This window comes from Pseudopipra pipra, chromosome 5 (genome assembly GCF_036250125.1).
Source record: "Pseudopipra pipra isolate bDixPip1 chromosome 5, bDixPip1.hap1, whole genome shotgun sequence".
Lineage (NCBI taxonomy): Eukaryota > Metazoa > Chordata > Aves > Passeriformes > Pipridae > Pseudopipra > Pseudopipra pipra.
The window spans coordinates 25,482,907-25,503,866 of NC_087553.1; the positions used below are offsets into that span (position 1 = coordinate 25,482,907).

Below are 20,960 nucleotides of genomic sequence, written 5' to 3' on the forward strand. Positions count from 1 at the left end.
GTGAGTTGAAACAATACAGCTCTTTAAAGTACTTCTGTGCCTCTGTTATTAGAAGTTGTGTCTCCTTGAAGATCCTGCCTGAGTAGTGGTAAGATCTTGGTAATCTGAGCAAAAATCTCCAGTTTTTCTGGTCCTCTATGGCTAGTTGTTTTGGTCCTAGAAAGCCAAATTTCCCGTGAAAAATACATAAGAATGCAAGGAATGGAAAAAAATGTCAGAGGACAAACAACTTAATTGGTAAGATTGCTCATTTTCCTTCAGGTTCTAGGGCATTCCAAGGCAACAAATAGTATATTCTAGTTTGCTAAAACTGTTGAATATGCATATGGCTTGTATGAAACATGAATCTGTTTCCCCTGTGAATGAATGGTTCAGTAGATTTGTTTTGTTTGCAGAGTTCCTGCCTACCATCTCCTTTGACCTCTAGTACTACTCACTGCAAGCTAGCTACTGTGACTGTGTGAGGTGCTAACCTGTGACTGTGGTGTATTCTTAAATTGAAAATGTTTGTGTACCGATAATGCAGGCATGCATTGTTATGGCTATCTGGAGAGGAGCTGTGGGAGTGCTAGCAGTTGGGTAGGATGTTTTTGGGATAAACTCTGCTGATATGAACGAATATGGTATTTGTCTCCATTTGGAGTCTGCACAAGTGTAGAGAGGAGAAAGCTTCCAGACTTGGGTCATGTAGTCCATGGTACAAATTTGTGTTTCAGAAAGCTGAAATAAGAAATCTGTTGAACCAAATATTTTCTAAAGAAATAATCAGGCCAATTTTGTCCAGTCTGACCTCAAAGGTTGGTAAGTTGGCTTTGTCGTATTTATAGGAACTTTCTGTTAATGTTATGTGATGAGTAAATACACGAACATGAAGAAGCAAGGGAAGCATGTGGATCTATATTGCTTTGCAGCTCGTTCCTGGTTATGATCACTCTTGCTTCTCTGAAGTATTAATTTGCCTTTTACATTGTGAACTTAAACTGTCTTACCATTTTAATTTCTAGATGGGAATGATGAGCAATCCCAGTCCATATGGCCAGCCATATAGTCAAAATACTGGGCAGCAGATTGGAGCCAGTGGACTTGGGCCTCAGATGCAGAATAAAGCTGGACTGCAGAATAACTTACCACAGTTTCCAATGGACAAGAAGCAAGTTCCTGGGGCAGGAATGCCTAACTTGGTAAGTAGAATGAAAGGTGTCTCCAGAAAACATTGCAGTAGATCAAAGGGGAGCAACACACTCTGGCCTTGCCATGTTGTGTTTTTTGCAGCTGCCATACCCAGTGTGAGTATGTGCTCTGAATCCCCACAGGGTGCACTTGCTTCAACTCATAAGAAGACTGATATGAAGGAGAGGGCTGAGTTGTGCTTTCTCTGTTGATAAGCTACATCTCCACTCTTGGCCCTTCAAACCCTGCTAACAGGGAAAATGAAATGGAGCTCCTTAACTGAAGTGAGCTTTGCCACCTGTTTGGACACCTCTGCTCTCCTCTCCCATCCCTTTTGTGGTTGCTCTCTTGTAACCCTTCTCCTCAGAGTAGCTCTGTCTGGAGGATTTTTTCCTGGTTGTACTCACTGATAGTTTTGGGAGAGAGGAGTGTCTCTTCTCAGACAGGTATTCCCTGTGGTAGGGCTTGGAGGCCCCACTCGTGTTTTTTCTTGTTGTGAATTACATGAACACGCACAACAGTCCTGGAGGTTCCCTGGCAACTGTAGTAGCCCTGATGCCTTCCCCTTTTCCCTCCATACTCTTATTGCATCAGGACTTAAGGAAAAGGGAAGTAAGAGTGGTGGGAAAAGTGGATGGCCCAAGCTTATAAATGCCAGTGCCTCACCACATGCCTTAACATTGGATTCCCTAGCTTGAGCTTAACACTGATGCCTCATTATTTTCAGAGCTTAAATTGGTTAGAGGTATGACATGCAACATGTTCTGTGGGTTTTCCCGCCCCTATGTATTTTTTTTTTTAATTTAGGAAACATTCACATTTCTGAATATAGCTTGTGTTTCTCCTTGCTTCAAATTTCACTCCCGCACACCCCTGGGAGGGTCAGTCTCTTTATCTTAGTAACTGTTGCTGAAAAACCATTTCCAGTTAACTTTAGTACCTTTAAACTAAAAAGAGCTCAATCCTATGAGGTTTATTTAGTGTTTCTTTAAGTTGAACATGAAACACTGGAAGTCTAGCAAACCACTTGGCTGTATGAACCAATAAAAAAGCAGCCAAAACCTGTTCAGAATCCCAGCTGTCAGGTTTGTGTTCAGTGCAGAGCATATAACTTGAAGCTGAACTGGTACCCAGCTGAATCTAGGAATGAAAAGTTGCTGCTATCTCAGCTGTTGTCTAGAACAACAGGCTGCAAACAAGACAGTCATGGTCATATTGGAGCATATACAAACCCTGAGGGCCTGACTAATTGGTGAAGTCTCCCTGTAGAATGAAAGGTTAATACTAGAACTTAAGAGCTACAGGAGAACTGGGGTTTAGGAGTACAGGTAGATGACGTCTAAAGATCTGGACATCTCCCGAAACATCCTCTAAAACCTCTAGGAAGAATATTGGAAGCTGAAGTCTGTTGAACTGAAATGGTACAAGCAACATAGAGTCCCTGAGCTGTTCTTCTTTGCTGAATACTCCTCAAATGTCACCTGGAAAAAATACAAAGAGTACTAAAGAAATAAACAGAAGCAGAGAAGGCATACCAGATGTTGCTGTACCTGACATTAGTTCTGTGGTGTGTATTATCATGAGGTTGTGCTTCGCCTCTAGCAGAGACTAGGAGATGCTTGTTTTGAATGCCTATGTGTGAGTTTGACAATGGAAAAAGGTTAAAAGGTTCCCAGGACTTCCCTTTCATTCTCCTTTTCTAGGAAGAGTCAAATCAAGACACCTTGTACTGCAATAGAGAAAACAATTCACTCTAAAATGTGCTTTCTTCCATTAATGCAATAATTGTGGGTGCAACTTTTTAGCCTCCAAAATGAGGAGGAGATTTGAGATCATAGTGCTGTTGATATTTTCTGGTTGTTCTAGCACTGCAAATTAACCTGTGAGCACATGCGAAGTTCTGCTGGCCGTTGATAAGGCCAGGGCTAGGACTAATAGAGCGATATGGGAAGGAAATTGTGGCTGGCAAGAGAATTGCCAGCACTGTTGCTAAGGCGTATATTTAATGAGTCTTCCAGAACTACAGATAGGTGGGCTATTTCCTTAATCGTAGAATGTAGTTGTTGCTTCTCGGACTCTTTCTTGCTTTGCTGTTTGCTTACTAAATTATTTTCAAAAATAAATTTACTTCTGGGAATTTCTTCTTCACCTTCTCCAGGGCCAGCAGCAGGCTCCCCAGGTTCAGCAAGCTGGGATGGGGCCAGCAGCTTCTCAAGGAATGGGGTCTGGAGCGCCAACAGCAGATCCAGAAAAACGCAAGCTCATTCAGCAGCAACTAGTTCTCCTCTTACACGCTCACAAGTGTCAGCGTCGAGAACAGGCCAACGGGGAGGTGCGACAGTGCAACCTCCCTCATTGCCGAACCATGAAGAATGTCCTGAACCACATGACACACTGTCAGGCTGGCAAATCTTGCCAGGGTAAGTGGAGGAGTGGTTATATGGATAGGTTCAACATTTGAAGAAGGAAAAGGGCTCCTAGAAAGAGATGAACTAATGGGTGGCTTGGGAAGTAGAATTTTGTTGACTTACCTGTCTGCTTTTGAAGGCAGGATCTGCAAGTAGGAGTCTACCTGTCTCCCTTAAGCTGAAGAGATGAATCTTGAGCAATAATGAGCCATGAATTTGGCTGCTTCTGGCACTGGCAACCTCTCTGTTCTAGTAGCTAACTAAAATGTAGGCTACCTTTTTGGTAGCCTAGGCTCATCCGGATTGTGCCAACTGCTGACATTTCAGTTGCGTGGTACAGTCTGTCTGATGCCTGAGCTATATGGCATTACCCTTTAAGCCAAGGAGGCATAGTCTTGGGTGTATCACACTGGGCTTTCAAGTAAGCTTTAGTTGGGCCAATAGTACTTGAAAAAATCTAACTACATTTTCAGAGCTAGTTAGTGCTGAACTATTTCAAGTAATACTTTACTGACCTGTGTTGATACAGATGTGTGCTCTGAGAGAAAATGTTGCTCCCTACTCAGTCGTGTTGACTGTGAGGAGATACTGGCAGTAGTTTCTGAAAGTTTTTCATTCCCTCTCTTTCTCAGTGGCACATTGCGCGTCTTCCCGACAAATCATCTCGCACTGGAAGAATTGTACAAGACATGACTGTCCTGTATGTTTGCCTCTCAAAAATGCTGGGGACAAAAGAAATCAGCAATGTAAGTCTACTGAGGAATTCTGTGTATTGAATAAACCACAAAATGCATGTTGGGAGTTAAACTTCCTTGCACCCATGTGGTAGTGGTGATGCTCTCAAACCTGGGAACATGTAATATGAAATTTTCCTCTTGTTTTAGTCCCAGAGTATTTTTCTGGCTCTGATAGCTAGTGTTTGTGAAAGTTTTCCAACTTTATTGGATTATTCTAGCATGAGAGTGGTAAGGGGAACAAGTCATAACTCTCTCAACCAAATGATTGGCTCTTCACTAGCACTTCTTCCAGCTGGACGGTTTCTGGACACAGATGTGCACGCACACGCACGTTTTGTGTCGTTTCAGCCCTGATATTTGGTTCTGTCTTCATTCTTTTTTTGTATCAGATGTAACTTGCCCCTTCTCTTTATGTCCCCTTGGGTTCCCTGCCAAAAAGTTTGGCAAGATTTTTGCCATTGTGTTACCTGTGTGGTTTTTCTTTCTCATTTCTTTAATGTTCCTATGGGGTCTTCTCATGACTATATGTGAACCAAGATATTTCTTGGTTAAAGAAAATTTAAAAAAAAAAAAAGAGGCATTGCAGTGACTGCTGGGGAGCTGTATGTACCCTTCTGCCATGTCTCTCTGACATGGTGTGCCTCCATTTTCAGTTTGAAGCAAAGAGATGTGTCCTAAATACTTAAGAGTTGGATTTCCTCTGAGCAGCACAAAGGGAAAACAGCATGTTGTTGAATTGACTGGTTGTGTCAAAACTTGTCTCTGTTTCATGGGCCAGGTTTTCCAGACCTAGACCATTCACTGCATGCTTCTAGAAGCAGATGTTTTGGTTTTGAACAGCCAGTGTGCTCTGTGTTTCCCTGTACTCGTAGACCTCTCTGACTACCTTCTGCTGTCCTTATTGACTTGGTGTGTCTCTTCCAGCGCTGCTGGGCGGAGCTGCAGTCGGACTGGCAAATACGGGCTCTGTGGGCGTGGGGCAGCAGACAACGCCCAGCATAAACACTACCAGTCAGATAGACCCCAGCTCCATCGAGAGAGCCTACGCAGCCCTTGGACTGACCTATCAAGGGAACCAGATGCAGACACAGCCACAGGCTCAAGTGAAGAATCAGCAACAGGGACAGTCACCCCAGGGTCTGCGCCCTATGAATCCTATGAGTAAGTTTATCTGTTAGTGTTAAAATGCAAACTACCGGCAACTTTCCCATGCTACATCTAATGCAAATTTCCTTAACCTACTAGCTTAGTACTGCTAGCTCATTTGTGAAAGGTATGGCTTTTGCGATATTTTACACTTGAGATAGTAAGCTGCTCAGTGGAACAGGAACATTCAGAGGGCCAGGTGCCTTCACCTGGAAAACAAGCTCTCTGGGAAAAGTAGTTTCTTTGGAAAAATTCTATTTTTTTTCAGAACCAATTTTCCAAGGCACTTTTTTTTTGTATTTTGTGTAGCTTTATAATTGCACAGTAATGCAAGTTTTGGGCTGTTGAGGAGTTTATAATTGGATATGCATGCATTGGAATGCCAGTATTCAAGTGTACTTCCTTGTCACTCAGAATGCAGCTTTTACATTTGTATCTCAGACATGTAATATTTGTTTTAAAAATGAAAAATAGGAGATAACTGGCACTCTCCCTGAATCCTGTCACGTGGTTTCATGTAACTGTAAATTGTCTGGATGGCTTATTGCAGCATTATAAAAATCTGGATAAGAATTTTAATTTGAAGTGCAGTTAATTGGAACCTGGCTATCACTGGTGTCAAATAAAGTCACCTTTAACCGTCAAATCTAAGTTGGATAGTTTGAGGTTACATCACAGGATTTTTTCCTCACTGCTCGCTATTTGCTTGAATTGCATAAGTAGATGTGGCATTTTAACAGAAAAGACGAAAGATGAGCTCACAGTGATTTATCACAAACTTTTATAGCTTTGCAGTGATCCTGCCTATGTGTCCCATGACAAGCTTGTGTATGGAATGAGGGATTGCAGAGGAAAGAAGCAGTTGGTTGCAGGCTGCATTTTGATGTGTGTTTCTGCACCAAAGGGAATGCTACTCCTGAGTTACTCAGGAAAAGGCTGTCGGGTAGAGTAGACTTGTTAATGAGATGACTGGCCCTCATAGGTTGTGTGTGACTTGTGTACTGCTAAAACTTTGGCTTCCAATGTGTAAAAACCTTTTTTAAAAAAGAAGGGGAGGGGAATGGTCCTGAGACCTTAGTCTGAAAAGAGTTGGATTAAAATAATACAATTTTCTACTGTGCATTAAGAGTGTTTTACAAATAGACGAATTTCTAGAAGCTCCAAAATGTTATGGTGAGGGTCTTCAAAGGTTGCAAGGAATGTCATTCATTTTCCTGAAGCAAAATGGTTCAAATTTCTTTATGCATGTAATTATTTATAGACAGTTCTGTGCAATCTTAGCAGGTGTTCCCTGTAGAGCTGTTTAGAAAATCCAATGAAATGGGACTGAAAAAAGCTCTCGGAAAGGGAAGAACTACAGCTTAATGTAGAAAGGACAAGCATGGAGAGTGTAGGACTTTGACTGTTATTTCCTTATAAGGAGCAGGAAGGGGAATTACAACAGGTGAGACAGGAATTACCAGGTCATGGCCTACAGAACAACAGGGCTAGTTCAGGAGAAACAACAGGATTTGGTGAGGACTGCAGTATGAAAAGATGCAGTTCTAAGTGGCTCAAACAGATGGTGGGTGCTGGCAGTTGAAAAGGGAGATTTAAGGTAAGGGTTGACAGTTGTCTTGCATACCAGCATGCTCTCAGATGGCAAAGTGATTTTGGGAAGGAGAAGAAAGGGACTAAGGGAAGGGAGAAAAGTGATCTGTTTGGAAGTTCCAGAGAGAAGTATGCTGCGTTTTTCTGTACCGTTTGAGACTTAACTGTAGTGTATGAAGAAAACAGGCATTTTTTTATGGTGATTAAGATCTGGTGTGATTCAGAAAATCAGAGTTTGTTACATAACAAATTTGTAGAGGTTTTTCCTGCAAAGGATTGTCAGATTTTCATTCTTACAAACATTGGAGTTAGTTGTAGGATCATTAAGTATGGAGTGGGTGAGAGGGGGACCTTATCACATGTAGGTGGTAACTGATGTTTTAAATTCTTGAAGCCTTAGTGAATATAGATATCCTAAACCCCTGAATGACAAAAAAGCCCCACTGCTTCTAAGCAAAAATGCAGAAGTGGTCGATAATGCTAGATCTTTAGTTAGAGACTCACAGAAAGGACTCCGGGATATAATGTTTGCAGCAAGAGGTTAAAGAGAGCAACAGGTAAATTCCTTCACAAAAGTCCAAGTACTTGAAAGTCTAGACCCTTGTTATTGCTGAGCAATTACTGATTTTGCACAGTAAATGGGTGCTTCATTTATTCTGTATTTTTTTGTTTTCTAGGTGCTAATCCAATGGGAGTGAATGGAGGAGTAGGGGTTCAACCCCCTAATTTGCTGCCTGACTCAATGTTGCATTCAACCATGAATTCTCAAAAGTGAGTTGAATTCTTTATACCCCAGTGATTTTATTTTGATCTCATGGCACTTCTTGCATAAACAATGGGGTAAATGCCATTGATGGCTATCTCTCCCTTTGGATTTTGTAGCTTTTGTTGCAGTTTTCCAAATCCTTGGGTAGAACAGCATGTACTCTTTCGTGGCGTTGTTTTGGTGTCTGTGCAGCTATTTCTGCAGAGTTTGTCCATTGATTAGGGAATGGCTGAACTAGCACTTTGTCCTAACATTATTCTAAAAGAGGCTGTGACTGTAAGATGACTAAGCTTGGGCTAGACTTTTGCCCTCAATTCTTGCTCTGTTTTTGAAGCCCCATGATGACTGAAAGCGCCAATGTTGCCAGTTTGGGAGCTATGCCAACAGCTCAACCATCCAATACTGGAATTCGAAAGCAGTGGCATGAAGACATTACTCAGGATCTCCGAAACCACCTTGTTCATAAATTGTGAGTAGCTAATGTGAAAACAATCTCCTGTTAGGTGAGTTGCTGCCCTTGAGGTGTATTTGGGGGGCAGAAGGAAGCCTAACTTGCAAAACTAGAGGGCCAGGGAGTGAATTTTGTCAGGATGCATGAGAACAGAATGCAGAAACCCAAAAGATAGTTTACATCTGCTGATTTGGAATTGTTGTATTGGAAGTTTCCCACTCTGTACTCAAGCCATCTACATGGAGGCAGTGTGCCCTGGGAGCAGTAGCAGTGCTGCAGTCTGTGAGAAGATTTACTGCTTTGTATTCAAACCACTAGAGTTAGTGCTGATGTGGGGACGTCCTAATCACTTCCTTGCATTTTTTTAATATTTTTTCCCCCCCCCCAGAGTCCAAGCCATATTTCCTACTCCTGACCCTGCAGCACTGAAGGATCGACGTATGGAGAATCTGGTGGCATATGCACGGAAAGTGGAAGGAGATATGTATGAATCAGCAAACAGCAGGGTGAGGTGCCATCCCGTCATCTAGTCGTGTGGATCTCTGCCTTGATCCCATAGTGATTGAGGAGAAAGAGGAGTGAAAGCACAGATGACACTCCCAGGCTGAGGAAGCATGTGTTTAGGTGTTGCTGGATGGGGTCTAGGAACCAACCAACGGCAGGCTGCTGCCTGGGTGTGCCAGGAGTTAGGGTGTGCTGTGACTGAGACTTCTTAGGGTCCCCTGAAGGCAGTGTTGAAGCTCTTCACTGTGATTATCCCAGAGAAGTGTTGGACACAAGAAGAGAAATGTCAGGTGTTGGCCTAAATAGTTGAGAGCAGTGCTCCGAGCAGTGCCTCTTTTCCTCCTATCTGTCTGACAGCCCCTGCAAGGGGAGAGACCTCCCCCAGGCGAAAATGTGTGCGCGTGTAAGACTGCTTTGCAATTTAGAATCGCTGGGACCTGTTTGTTGCCTTTTCCTAATGTATGTGTCATCTCCTTTCCTGACTTGTATTTCCCCCCAACAGGCGGAGTACTATCATTTGCTAGCAGAGAAGATCTATAAGATTCAGAAAGAATTGGAGGAGAAACGAAGAACCAGGTTGCAGAAGCAAAACATGATCCCAAATGCTCCAGGCATGCCACAGGCTCCCATGAATCAAGGGCCCAATATGGGACAGCCACAGCCAGGAATGTCTGCAAGTAAGAGTTGGTTTACTGACTACCTGGTGCAGGGAAATCCTGTATTGTCATTTTGGTGGGCTGGTGACCATTTAGCCATTAATGGGTACTTGCTCAAAGTTAAACAACTTCCTCCTCTTTATTCAGAAGTATTTGCAAAGTCTTTGCTTTGCTTATGTGTTAATTAATGGCCACAAATTATCTAAAAACATTTAGTGTTTCAAACAGATTGAAATACTGTAAACTCTTACGCTTACTTTGAGGATGGAGAGAGTGGAGATTAAATTGCATCCTTAATGTTGTAGAACTTCAGTCTCATTAGATTCACCTCTAGAATTAATTGATTTAAAGGTAACTTCAGTTGCTATAAGAGAAATATTTTCATAAATATTTAGCTGTATGATGTTCAGAATGATCATCACTATTGTTATTGCTAAACAGAGTATGAGGATTGGAGTACTTACGTATTTATGCCTTTGAAAGTTTAGTTAGTGCTTGTACAGTGGTCTGTAGAAGTTCTTGCAGTCTGGAATGTTTGTGGACTACTGTTCATTGTTGTACCTTGAAAACATACTTCAAATTTGTCCTCAGTTTCTGAAAGCTGACTAAGTCAGAGGATATTTCTATCAATGGGACATAATTACATTTCCAAGGAAGTTTTGGAGTTTGCCTCACATTTGGAGAACACTTTGAGTGTTTAGTAGCTGGACTGCATACATTTATTTTTTATATTTGTATATTCTTTTTACACGTGGTTTTTAATGTGTAATTCTCACTAAAATGTTTGGTGGATAAATCCTGGTGTTCTTTTGAATGACATTAACTTATTTTGGTGTCTTTTTTTCCAGATGGTCCTCTTCCTGACCCGACTCTGATACGTGCCAATGTGCCAAACCAAATGATGAATCGCATGCAGGCACAGCCAGGTAAATATTTGAAGGAAGTTGGCAACTGTGATTTTTGAAGTAATCTTGGAATTGGGCAGCTCTTGCTGGAGTGTCATAGACCTTGTTTCATGTGCAGTTTTTCCATTTGGTTAAGAAAATAGCTATATTTTATAATGTTTACATAACTGTATAATATATATAAAACACTAATAGCATTTCATGATTTTGTGAATTTGAGCTGCACATTAGCTGCTTGCTTTGTTAAATAAAGAGCTTTTGGAACTTCTGATCATGTGTACATGGGGTGGTGAGGTCAGTCAAACATAGTGAGCCCAGCCACCTCAGGTGAGGACATGTTGGGGGCAAAGAGAATGTGGTGAGAATTGTTGCTCGTAAGAATGGGGCAGAACCTTTGTTACGCATTCAAGACGTGTTATAGCCAACATGCAAAGTACGTGAGGAAGTGAAGATACAGTTTGAGATTCAATAAGTGAATTTCTAATATCTACTTAAGATAATGCAGCTTTCTGTAGAAAGTTGACCTTCAACAGCAGGTGTGACATTTTTCATTATTTGTTGTGTATTCCAGTAGTTCTCTAACTTACCAGTTTTGGAAACAAGTCATTCAAGGGGAAAAAACTGTTCTGTATTCTGAAGGAGTATGGTAGCTTGGACACTATATTTAAAATTATTCCATGTAATTAGTTGATGGAAGGCAATATATGCTTGAAAACTGCTTGCTAGAAAGCAGAATTAGGAAGAAATGAAGAGCATTTCTTCTCAAAATGTTGAATGGTGGCCAAAGGAGAATTCAGGCCTTTGTTTATAAGTGTTTTTTTGCATAAACTTGCAGGAATGAATCAGTTTGGCCAGATGAACATGCAGCTGTCACCGATGGGACCCCGGCAAACCCCTCCTCTTCAGCACCCTGGACAGCTAAGTCAGGCTGGGGCCATGAACCAGGTCAGTGTGCCTTCCCTCCGGGGTGTTGAGCTTGCGGGTTTGCTTCTCTAGGCTGTGACTTCCTTAAAAAAACAAAAGAAATTTAAAAATAAATCAAGGATCACTTCATTCTCTTGGCCCTTTGATTTCTGCCTTTTGCATCTCCTCTCAAAGATCTGTCTGATCTATGGCAAACCTTTAGATCCTTGTAGTAAAAATTGCCTAAAAATTAAGTTGAAGTGGCTTTTTGCTGCCTCCTCAGAACAAGGAACAAAAATCTTAAGTCACAGTCCCAATTTGAAATCAATAACCTTTTACTTAGCTTATAAGATAAATTATCATAATTCCTGTCTTTTGAGAGGAGCTGTAAGCAGCCTTTGGATATTGTATCCTAAAGATAAGTGGCAAGCATCAGCTTCTGCAACAGGATAAATGTTTGTTTTGGGCTCTTTCTGTAAAATGTTACGGCAGTATATGCACATTGTGTGAAATGAGTTCTTTTCTTTTTCAACAGATGGGATTTTCTTCACGTATGCAGCAACCAGGAGTTGGCCAACCTTCTGGTCAGAATCAGTTTCTACAACAGACCCAGTTCCCTTCTTCTTCCCCGGGAATGAACACAGCAAGCATGCCTATGACTCAGCCTGGCAATCAGACACCAGTCTCTCAAGTAAGTTTCTGATTTCTGGAAGTGGTGTCAGTGGGCTTTGTCATATACAGGTTACATTTGTTCAGTTTGTAGTAATGGAGAACAACTTGTTTTCTCAAGAGCCATTTGGAATTATAGTCAACTGAATTCATTTATTGAGACTACCTTTTCCTGATGTAGCACTGGGAATGGCAAGGGTGAAACATTAACTTGTTCTCAGGCTTAACTTTAAGTGTTACGGAGGAATTGTTCTAGGTTTGTTTTTATGGAGTAAAGAAGAAATGGTGACTCAGCATGCAGTAGCTAAGAATCTCTTGCTGAACAGCGAAGCAGCAGAGCCTGAGAAATTAAGAGGTGGCAGAATAAGTCATAAAAAGGCACGTCTATCCAGGACCAATATGTGTTGCTGGCTTTGGGGGATTAGGAGGGTTGTCACTAGTAAAGATCTGAACTTACAGTCTAGCAGTTTCCTTTCTGTCCTTTCCCTCTCCCTTTTCAGCAAGAACCTTTCAGGCCAGGAAGAAGTAGGGAACGTCAGTTTGCTTCTCATTGATGCTTCTTCCTAGTTTGCAGGCAAGATTATTGTGGAGTTACAGTTTTATTTCCTTGACCAATACAATTTTTTTTTGTAATTTTGTAATGGTAGAGTTACAGCTGTACTTATTTGTGATGATAAATTCAGTTTCTAGTCTTGGGGGTGGAGGCATGGGCACACTAAGTGTACTTGAATGCAGTTTTTTCACTGTGGCGCATTGTCCCATATACAGGATGTAAAAATCTGCAGTTTTAGAAAGAAATGCTTTGTGAACTGAGAATGTTGGTGTGCCATTCTTTAAATATATCAATAACTATAAGTTATTCTATTGAAACTTCTCTAAAAGAGATGACTAAATTATAAAACAGCCTTATGTTTGTGTAGACAAAATAAATCAAATAGACCATTTCTGCTTTTGAAAGAGTTTTTAAAAATGAAGCTGATAGTCACATTTTTTAAAGTATGCTGTGAGAAAGCAGCCATTTGACAGTAATTTCTCTTGCTTTTCTGTAGCAAATGTGCATTTGTCATAGCAAATATATACCTGTTTTTCCATAGGCACAAATGACCAGCGCTTCCTGTCCTGTGAATTCTCCTGCAATGGCTCCAGGTTCTCAAGGGAGCCATATTCACTGCCCACCTCTTCCACAGCCTCCCATGCACCGAAATTCTCCTTCTCCAGTACCTAGCCGAACCCCAACACCTCACCACACACCCCCAGGCTTGGGATCACAGCAACAGCAGGCAGCAGCGGCCGCCACTGCTGCCCCGACACCTGTTTCTCAGGCAATGCCACCTGGACCACAGTCCCAAACTATGCACCCCCCTCAAAGACAGACTCCAACTCCTCCACAGGCACAGCTGCCTCCACAAGTCCAGCCTCCGGTTCCAGTTACCCCTTCTGCAGAGCAACAGCAGCAACCCTTGTCACAGCAGAGCACGACTGCATCTGTTCCCACACCAACAGCACCACTGCAGCCTCAGCACCCCACAACACCTGTAAGGAAATACTTTAGTTTTGCTTTCCCTGCAAATGTTTAAGTGGAATGTTTAATCTTCAATTGTGGATTGGTTGTTTTTTTTTTGGTTTTTTTTTTTTTTTCATTTTTGTGCTCCTGTCATGTTTAATCTCAAAATAGGGTATGTTTTTGTATTTTTCCATCAAGACAAGTCTGTAGATCATCTGGTGTTTCCAGAGAGGGAGTATTTTTCAGAATTCTAGTGCATGTTTTGAATTTCACTGTAAACATGGATGAGGCTTTTTGTTATGTCTACACGTGCATAGTGCTTGTATGCAACAGGGAGACAATGTCACTTTCTGTATATTAGACCTTCCAGTGCATGTTTCTGATGCACGTTTTTCTATAGTTGAACTTGAGGGGAAGCAAATATAAGGACTAGAGTGCATTTAAACTCGGTGGAAGTGTAATATGGGTAAAATGTAGATTAGAGGAAGAAAAATAAGTTCATTAGAAGCCTATTTGTAATGTGTGTTTTGTTCCCTCAGCTTTCACAGCCCGCTGTAAGCATTGATGGGCAGGTATCCAATCCCCCATCTACCAGCAGCACAGAGGTGAACTCTCAGCAGACTGTTCCAGAGCAGCAGCAGCCACCCTTGCAGGAAGTGAAAATGGAGATTAAAACAGATGAAGGGGAACCAGAGCAAACAGAGCTGCAAATGGAAGAGAAATCTGAGGTGAGATTGACCAAATGTTGGATCGAATATCTTCCTAGTGCTGCTAGATGCTTTGTCTCCGTGCAAGTCATTCTTTCCAGAGTTCAGTGAGAGCTGCAGTTTTGATTGTCTTCATCTTATTCCTAAAGAAGGGTCTGTGTTTTCTGGTGAAATTGTGGTAGAAGCCAGTGTCCACAGGAAAGGACCAGTGGTAATGTGATGGCAGCTGTGAGGCTTTGCTTTGGTAAATGCCGATGTGAAAATGCACTCATGTCAGTCCTACAGCTGTTAAAATAGCAGATAGTAGGATGAGAGGAAATTGACTTCAAGTTGTGCCAAGGGAGGTTTAGATTTGATATTAAGAAAAATTTCTTCACTGAAAGGGTTATCAAGCCTTGGAACAGGCTTCTGGAGATGTTAAGATGTGTAGATGTGGCACTTAGGGATATGGCATGGTGGTGGATGTGCAGTGCCAGGTTAATATTGGACTCAACCTTAAAGGTCTTTTCCAACGTAAATGATTCCATATGTACTTGATGGGTTGCTTTACTGGGCTTTGACAGCTTGTCACGAAGGACAGCTGGGATTGTGGCTACCAGTAGCGTCGTCCTGGCAGCCCTGGTACGAAACACTGTTAGGACTGCCTGAAGAACTGGAAGGTTACCCATGTGTCTACTTGGAGCTCAAACTTGCTACTACTACAGTGTTTAAAGATGTTTTCTAACACATTTGCTCAAGTTTTAGGCAAGTTTTGAGTACAGAGAAGATACCTTTAATCTTAGGAAAAAGTGATGAGCAGAATGACAGATTTAAGGGACAGAAACATGGATGAGTGGCCTCCCAGGAGACTTAAGTGACAGGTTCCAAACTACTTTCCAGGTTAAAGTAGAACCAGTTGTAGAGGAATGTAAACCAGACCCAATGGAGCAAGAAGAGAAGAAACCTGAAATGAAGACTGAAGTACCAGAGGGGGAAGAAAGACCTACTACTCCAGCTACTCAGTCTTCTCCGGCAGCTGGGCAGTCTAAGAAAAAAAGTAAGCAGGAACACTGTTTTGACTGAAATTCACTGCATCTCCCTAGAGAAATCTTGTGGGGTGGGGGAAAACCTGGGCTTTCTTTTTTGGTACTTAGTAGGCTTATATGGATTGTCCTTTGTGGCTTTTGGACAAAAATATCTAATAATACATGTGCTTATAATTGCCTTTGGGCAAGTTCTTTAAGGCTTTAGAATGAGACACTAAGCCTTAGTAAAATTGTCAATACAGTAGAGATTTGAAATACTCAGTTACAGATTTTCTAGACATGTTTTTTCTTGGGGCCTCAGAGAGGTGATGTATCTGGAATGTAAATCATCTCTACTCATTTTAGCAATGGCTTCCTCTTATCTCTGTGTCTTCAGGTGATTGTTTTAATATCCTCCTCAGAACTCAGTGTTACAGAGGATAAACAAGCCTTGCTAAGTACCTTAAACCCCTTGTCTGTAGTCTTTTTTCCACAGACCTCGCATTTTCTAGTAGATTTCTTCCTTACAGCTGTTTCTGCTGTCTTTCTAATGTTGATTGTTTTTCAAAGTTTTCAAGCCAGAAGAGTTGCGGCAGGCACTTATGCCAACACTGGAGGCACTTTACCGGCAGGATCCAGAGTCTCTTCCATTTCGACAACCTGTGGATCCCCAACTACTAGGAATTCCTGTGAGTGCCTTAGCAAGATACTTTCCTGGCTTTAATTCAAAGCTACTGTATTTTGACATACCTGTTTGAGAAGAGCTTAAGTCTGTCTTGTTAACTTATACTGATGTCTTTGGAGAGTTTTGGCTTAGGCAGTGGAACACAAAATGTTTGACTTAGGTAAGTTTGTTTGGTCTTGTGTTCCTTTTGATAAATAAGCGGATATGCCATACATTGAAGTGATGACCAAGAGATCCCCAGTGCTGTGCGGGCTTTTTATGATTGTTGCTTCATGTTGCTCTGCTTTTATTGCTAAATTTCATAGGTGCCTCTCATGTATAAAACTTGTCTGAAGACATGGGAAATTAAGCTGATCAAGACCACTTAAAACAAAAAATCCATCAAGGATACTTGTTATAGGAAAGAAAAAGACTCTTCAAGTTAGAGGCTGAATTTTCTGCTTATTTTACAACTGTCTTGAGAAGACAGTTATTGTTCAGGGATCTGTGTTTTAAAGTCTCCAAATTGACCACACAACTTCAGTATATATAAACAAACATGTATATGTAGAAGTCCTGCTTAGGTGCTTCAGGCAACATTTTTTGCCTGAAAAATATTTTGTTTGGGTTGGTTTGTTTGTTTCTTTTGTTTGGGGGGTTGTTTGTTTGTTTTGTGGGGTTTGTTTTGTTTCGTGGTGGGTTTTTTTTATATATATTATATTTTAGTGGTTTTTTATTTTTGTTTGAATTTTCACAGACACTGTGAAAATTCAAGATCTACTGCATTGCAGGCATTTATATATTTGCTAAAGTTTTAACAAGCTTTGTCATATTCTGCAGACTTTTGTAGGAGAAATTGCCTTATAATTGATGGTGGATTGGACAAAGACATGGAGAAGTCATAATATCTTTTATCACAGAATAAAGTTATTTGGTTTTGTTAGGTTATCTGGTCTATTAAAACCAATTGCTTTCTATTAATGCTTTTGTGTATATCTTCAGATCACAATGGCTGCAAAAACATTGCCATTTTCTACTTTTTGTAATACTTGTTTTGCTGATTAAGATTACAGTGGCTTTATTGCATCAGGAGTGAATGAGAAACAGCAGCTGAGAAATAAAGGAATAATGAAAAGAAAGCACTGGGGAATGATATGTATTACTTAGAGATTGCATTGTGTGTGTCACAAGCAGTTTGACAATCAAGTCATGGAAGAACCTGTTTTTCGTGATGAGAAGGATTTATATGCTGAGAATGCACATGCTGTCATGTCACAATGTAGTTCTGTAGTAGTGGTTTGATATGCTGCGTATTCTTGCAGGATTATTTTGACATAGTGAAGAACCCCATGGACCTTTCTACTATCAAGAGAAAGCTGGACACAGGACAGTATCAGGAACCATGGCAATATGTAGATGACATCTGGCTCATGTTCAATAATGCCTGGTTGTATAACCGCAAAACATCCCGGGTGTACAAGTACTGTTCCAAACTGGCAGAGGTGTTTGAGCAAGAAATTGACCCAGTTATGCAGAGCCTGGGCTATTGCTGTGGAAGAAAGGTAAGAAAATAAATATCTTTAGTCAGCTGCTTGCTTCCGTGTATTGAAGGGGAAAAATATGGCAGTTGCACTTGTTAGCAGTTATAGTGTGTCAAAAATTCTGAAAGTTTACCAGGATTTAGCAATCCTGAGTAATCTGATTTTTGAGAGGTTTATGGATTTTCTATCTAGTGCTTAAATCATCTATTTGTATATAAGGAAGGGAAAAGTCAGTAACTGAAGCCTTATTTTGATTAGAGTGAACCCTTTTGCTATTGCAAATTAAGCAGATGTGTTTTTATTACTGCAGAAGTGCTGTATTTCACTGTATATTGAGACTATGTATTTCCATTGTCTTGTTTTGATACTCTCTTTGTAGAAGAGCTAACTTGAGAGTAACAGCTCACTGAATGGTTTTTATGGCTAGCATTTCATAGACGTAGCTGAACAGAGAGATCTGTGCACAGAGTAAGGTGGAAGTGTGCATTGTCTGGGTCACACTTGCTTCCCATGGAGAGCAAGTGACAACATGTATGAGTGCTAAGACAAGACATTCCTCTTTGCAGTTGGAGTTCTCACCACAGACTTTGTGTTGCTATGGCAAACAGCTATGCACGATCCCTCGAGATGCCACTTACTACAGTTACCAGAACAGGTAAGGAGAGCTCACTTGGTGCGGTGTTGTGCATGCTGTGATCAATCTGTTACAGGTGTGCATGTATTTACATAGACACCCTCTTTATATGTGTATGCCTTTGTGTTTTAAGATAAAAACTTCTGCTGGAAGTGCTCTTGAATAGTTTGCCTTGTGTGTTAATAATGATTTCTCTCTGCGAAGTTCACTGCAGCCTTTGCTCTTCTTCTTTTGTTTACAGAAATGTGATGTTTTGCTACATTTTTATCCTGCAGTTAATTAAATCTTCAGTTACCTACAAATCATACATACAAGTCTGTTGCCTTTACTTCCTACTGTGCAGCAGTATTTTTCATGCAGAACACTGAGTAAACTATGCAGCAAGTATATTAATGCTCGTAATACATATTATTCTTGACAAGTCTGTTTTTCTCGTGGTGTTAACACTGAAGAGCAAACTTACTTTTGAATTGCACATCTTAATTGGAAGATCCGTGTATTCAGATCTTCAGCAGATTGATGCTTGTTTTTTCTCACGAAGTTTCCTAAAGGGAATTGTCTCAGCAGTAGCTGTCAGTAACTCTGTAAAATGCTGTCACTTCTACCGCTCTTTTGAATATCTTTTTTACTTTGAGTTTATTAAAGGATTTAAACCTATTTGACTTCTGAAAGAAAGTTTCTTGCTAGGCATCTCTACCAGTTGGGGAAGTGAGGCAGGAAGAAGCAGGGAAAGTCATGCTTTAGCACTGCCACATCTCCTGGCCTGTCATGAGAATGCATCTGATAGAGCAGAGGACTGGTTAACTCCAAACTATGTCACCTCCATCAATTTATTTAATTCCTGCTCTCTATTCATTCCAACACATTAAACAAACAAACAAAAACCTCAAAGCAAACCAGAACAACAAAAACACTAAGGATTTTACCTGAAAGCCAAGAACATTTTGCAAGAATTGTAGGTGTTTTCAAGCAACCAGTCAGATGAAAGCAACCAAAGAGCTACACAAGTTATATCTTAACCTTTAAAGGCTTTACAAAGGTTTATAGCAGTGACTGGGGGTTTTTAACCTTATTTCCTACTTTTTCACTCCTATCATATCCCATAATAATTATTGTAGTTTTAGGCTTATATGTTGTGTAGAGCTTTTCATATCATGTCAGTATCTTCTGCTTATGTTTGTCTGTGGGCAAGTTCTAGATGGACCAAATTACTCAGAAATCTGAGATGTTTTATGTGTTTTCAGACATCAGAAGGGAGTGTTTGCACTGTAACAGGTGCATACATGTGTCTTGCAGATTACATTGTAAATACACATACATATATATCTGTTGACTGAGATGTATAATTCCAGAAGTACTGTTCTCTGTGTTATCTCAGATGAAAACCGAGAGAGAGGGTTGGGACCTGTTGTTCTAGCCTAATAGCTGCTGTGTTATTGGTTTGTGTGGCTTTATAATGAACTTGTTTGAATTTTCTTTTATTTCTTTTTATTTTTAGCTGTCTTATGCACTCAATTAACATGCCTTAGTGATAGAGAGGCTACAGTTTTAGAACATTTTTGAGGTTTAGGATAGAATCTTGAATTAATCTCTATTCAAGTACAAATGAAATAATTCTCTCTAATGCTTGCTGTAGTGATGGCTAGACTGTTCTAGCAAACTGGGCTATGGCTGAATCATATCCACGTAGAGCATTATGTGTGTAGTTAATGTTAACATAGAGTTTAACAGTTCTATTAATTGGTCTGTAAGAATTTTGAGGACAGACTTTATTGTTCTTGAAGTTTCTGATGTTTAGCTTTCCCTTTCAACTGGGAGAGAATCATGTGACCTTTCAGCATTTATACATTTAAGATGGAAGACTGTCCCTCTTCCATTGATCTCCTGCAGATCCTCCTGCCAACAGAACTGCTGTGCTGATGTACAAGTCAGAGTAGCAGTTCCTCCTTCCTTCTGCTCTTTCCCCCTGTCTCATTTTAATTCTTTGCTGTACGTGGCATGGATTATTAAAATGAAGAGGGTATGGGTATGCTAAAATGGAATACTCTTGTTTAATTTGTTTTAATTGTTTGCTGCTTGTGAACCCATTTGAGATTTAATGCTAATCTGTGCTTTGCCTTGGCTTTCTGCTTTGTGTTGTCTTGTCCTGCTTCTATGTTTTTGTTTTTGTCCTGCAAACCCCCATTTCTTTGTTTGTGCGTGTGTGTTATTTTTTTAATTTCTCCTTCATGCTTGTCATTGTCTGCACTTGGCTTGATTGCGCAAAAAAACAAAAAAAAAATCCAAACCAAAAAACCAAACCAACCAAACTCAATGTGGGGCCCATAAATCTGCATCATTGAATATCCTTGTCGCCGTTGATGACCTGCTCTCTGCTCCTGTCCCTTCCTTGGCCTGCTGTGATTGGTGGCTCCGTTGCTTGACTTGGGCTGTGTTGTGTGGACGGAGCAGTTCACCCAAATATGGCCTTCTTGCTGACAGGTATCATTTCTGTGAGAAGTGCTTCAACGAAATCCAAGGGGAGAGCGTTTCTCTGGGAGATGACCCATCACAACCTCAAACGTGAGTTATTTGTGTTTGCTTGGGCTGTGCATTCATAAGCTGTATCATGGCCTACAGGGCTTTCTCAAAGGGAAGGAGTTTAGCTTTAGGTTTTTAGGCTACTAGAAGGAGGACAATATATTCTTCATAAAAGCCTCAGCTCGTGCTTGTCTTTAAAATCTGGACTGACCAAAATAGTGAAAAATAAGCACTTAGTGCTTAAAATTGCAACTCTGCCAATAGAGAGGAAAGAAGAAAATGGCTTTTTCCCTGAGAAAAAGTGAAAGTATTGTGCTGCAGAAAAATAACCGTGCCTGCAGGCGAGTAGGTGACAGACATAGCTTGAAATGTCAAACGTACCATTTTCTTTGTACACTGGCTATGCTATTAGACTTGTATTCAACATCAGGTTGTTTTTCATCCAAATCAGAAGCAGGCAACCTACTTCTGCCCTACAGAT

General features: G+C 40.8%; 1 protein-coding gene across 1 annotated transcript in view; it reads left to right on the top strand.

The window, feature by feature from the left end:
- The window catches only part of EP300 (E1A binding protein p300), a 57,840-nt gene that overhangs the window by 21,210 nt on the left and 15,670 nt on the right, over positions 1–20,960 (top strand). Inside the window, exons 3-20 of the mRNA XM_064655188.1 lie at positions 1,005–1,181; positions 3,329–3,590; positions 4,211–4,324; positions 5,240–5,476; positions 7,729–7,822; positions 8,152–8,286; positions 8,657–8,774; positions 9,275–9,449; positions 10,277–10,354; positions 11,169–11,278; positions 11,772–11,927; positions 13,000–13,440; positions 13,949–14,137; positions 14,996–15,152; positions 15,691–15,809; positions 17,107–17,346; positions 17,892–17,980; positions 20,441–20,521. Coding sequence (XP_064511258.1) covers positions 1,005–1,181; positions 3,329–3,590; positions 4,211–4,324; positions 5,240–5,476; positions 7,729–7,822; positions 8,152–8,286; positions 8,657–8,774; positions 9,275–9,449; positions 10,277–10,354; positions 11,169–11,278; positions 11,772–11,927; positions 13,000–13,440; positions 13,949–14,137; positions 14,996–15,152; positions 15,691–15,809; positions 17,107–17,346; positions 17,892–17,980; positions 20,441–20,521 — 2,972 coding nt within the window. The remainder of the gene's footprint in view (positions 1–1,004; positions 1,182–3,328; positions 3,591–4,210; positions 4,325–5,239; positions 5,477–7,728; positions 7,823–8,151; positions 8,287–8,656; positions 8,775–9,274; positions 9,450–10,276; positions 10,355–11,168; positions 11,279–11,771; positions 11,928–12,999; positions 13,441–13,948; positions 14,138–14,995; positions 15,153–15,690; positions 15,810–17,106; positions 17,347–17,891; positions 17,981–20,440; positions 20,522–20,960) is intronic.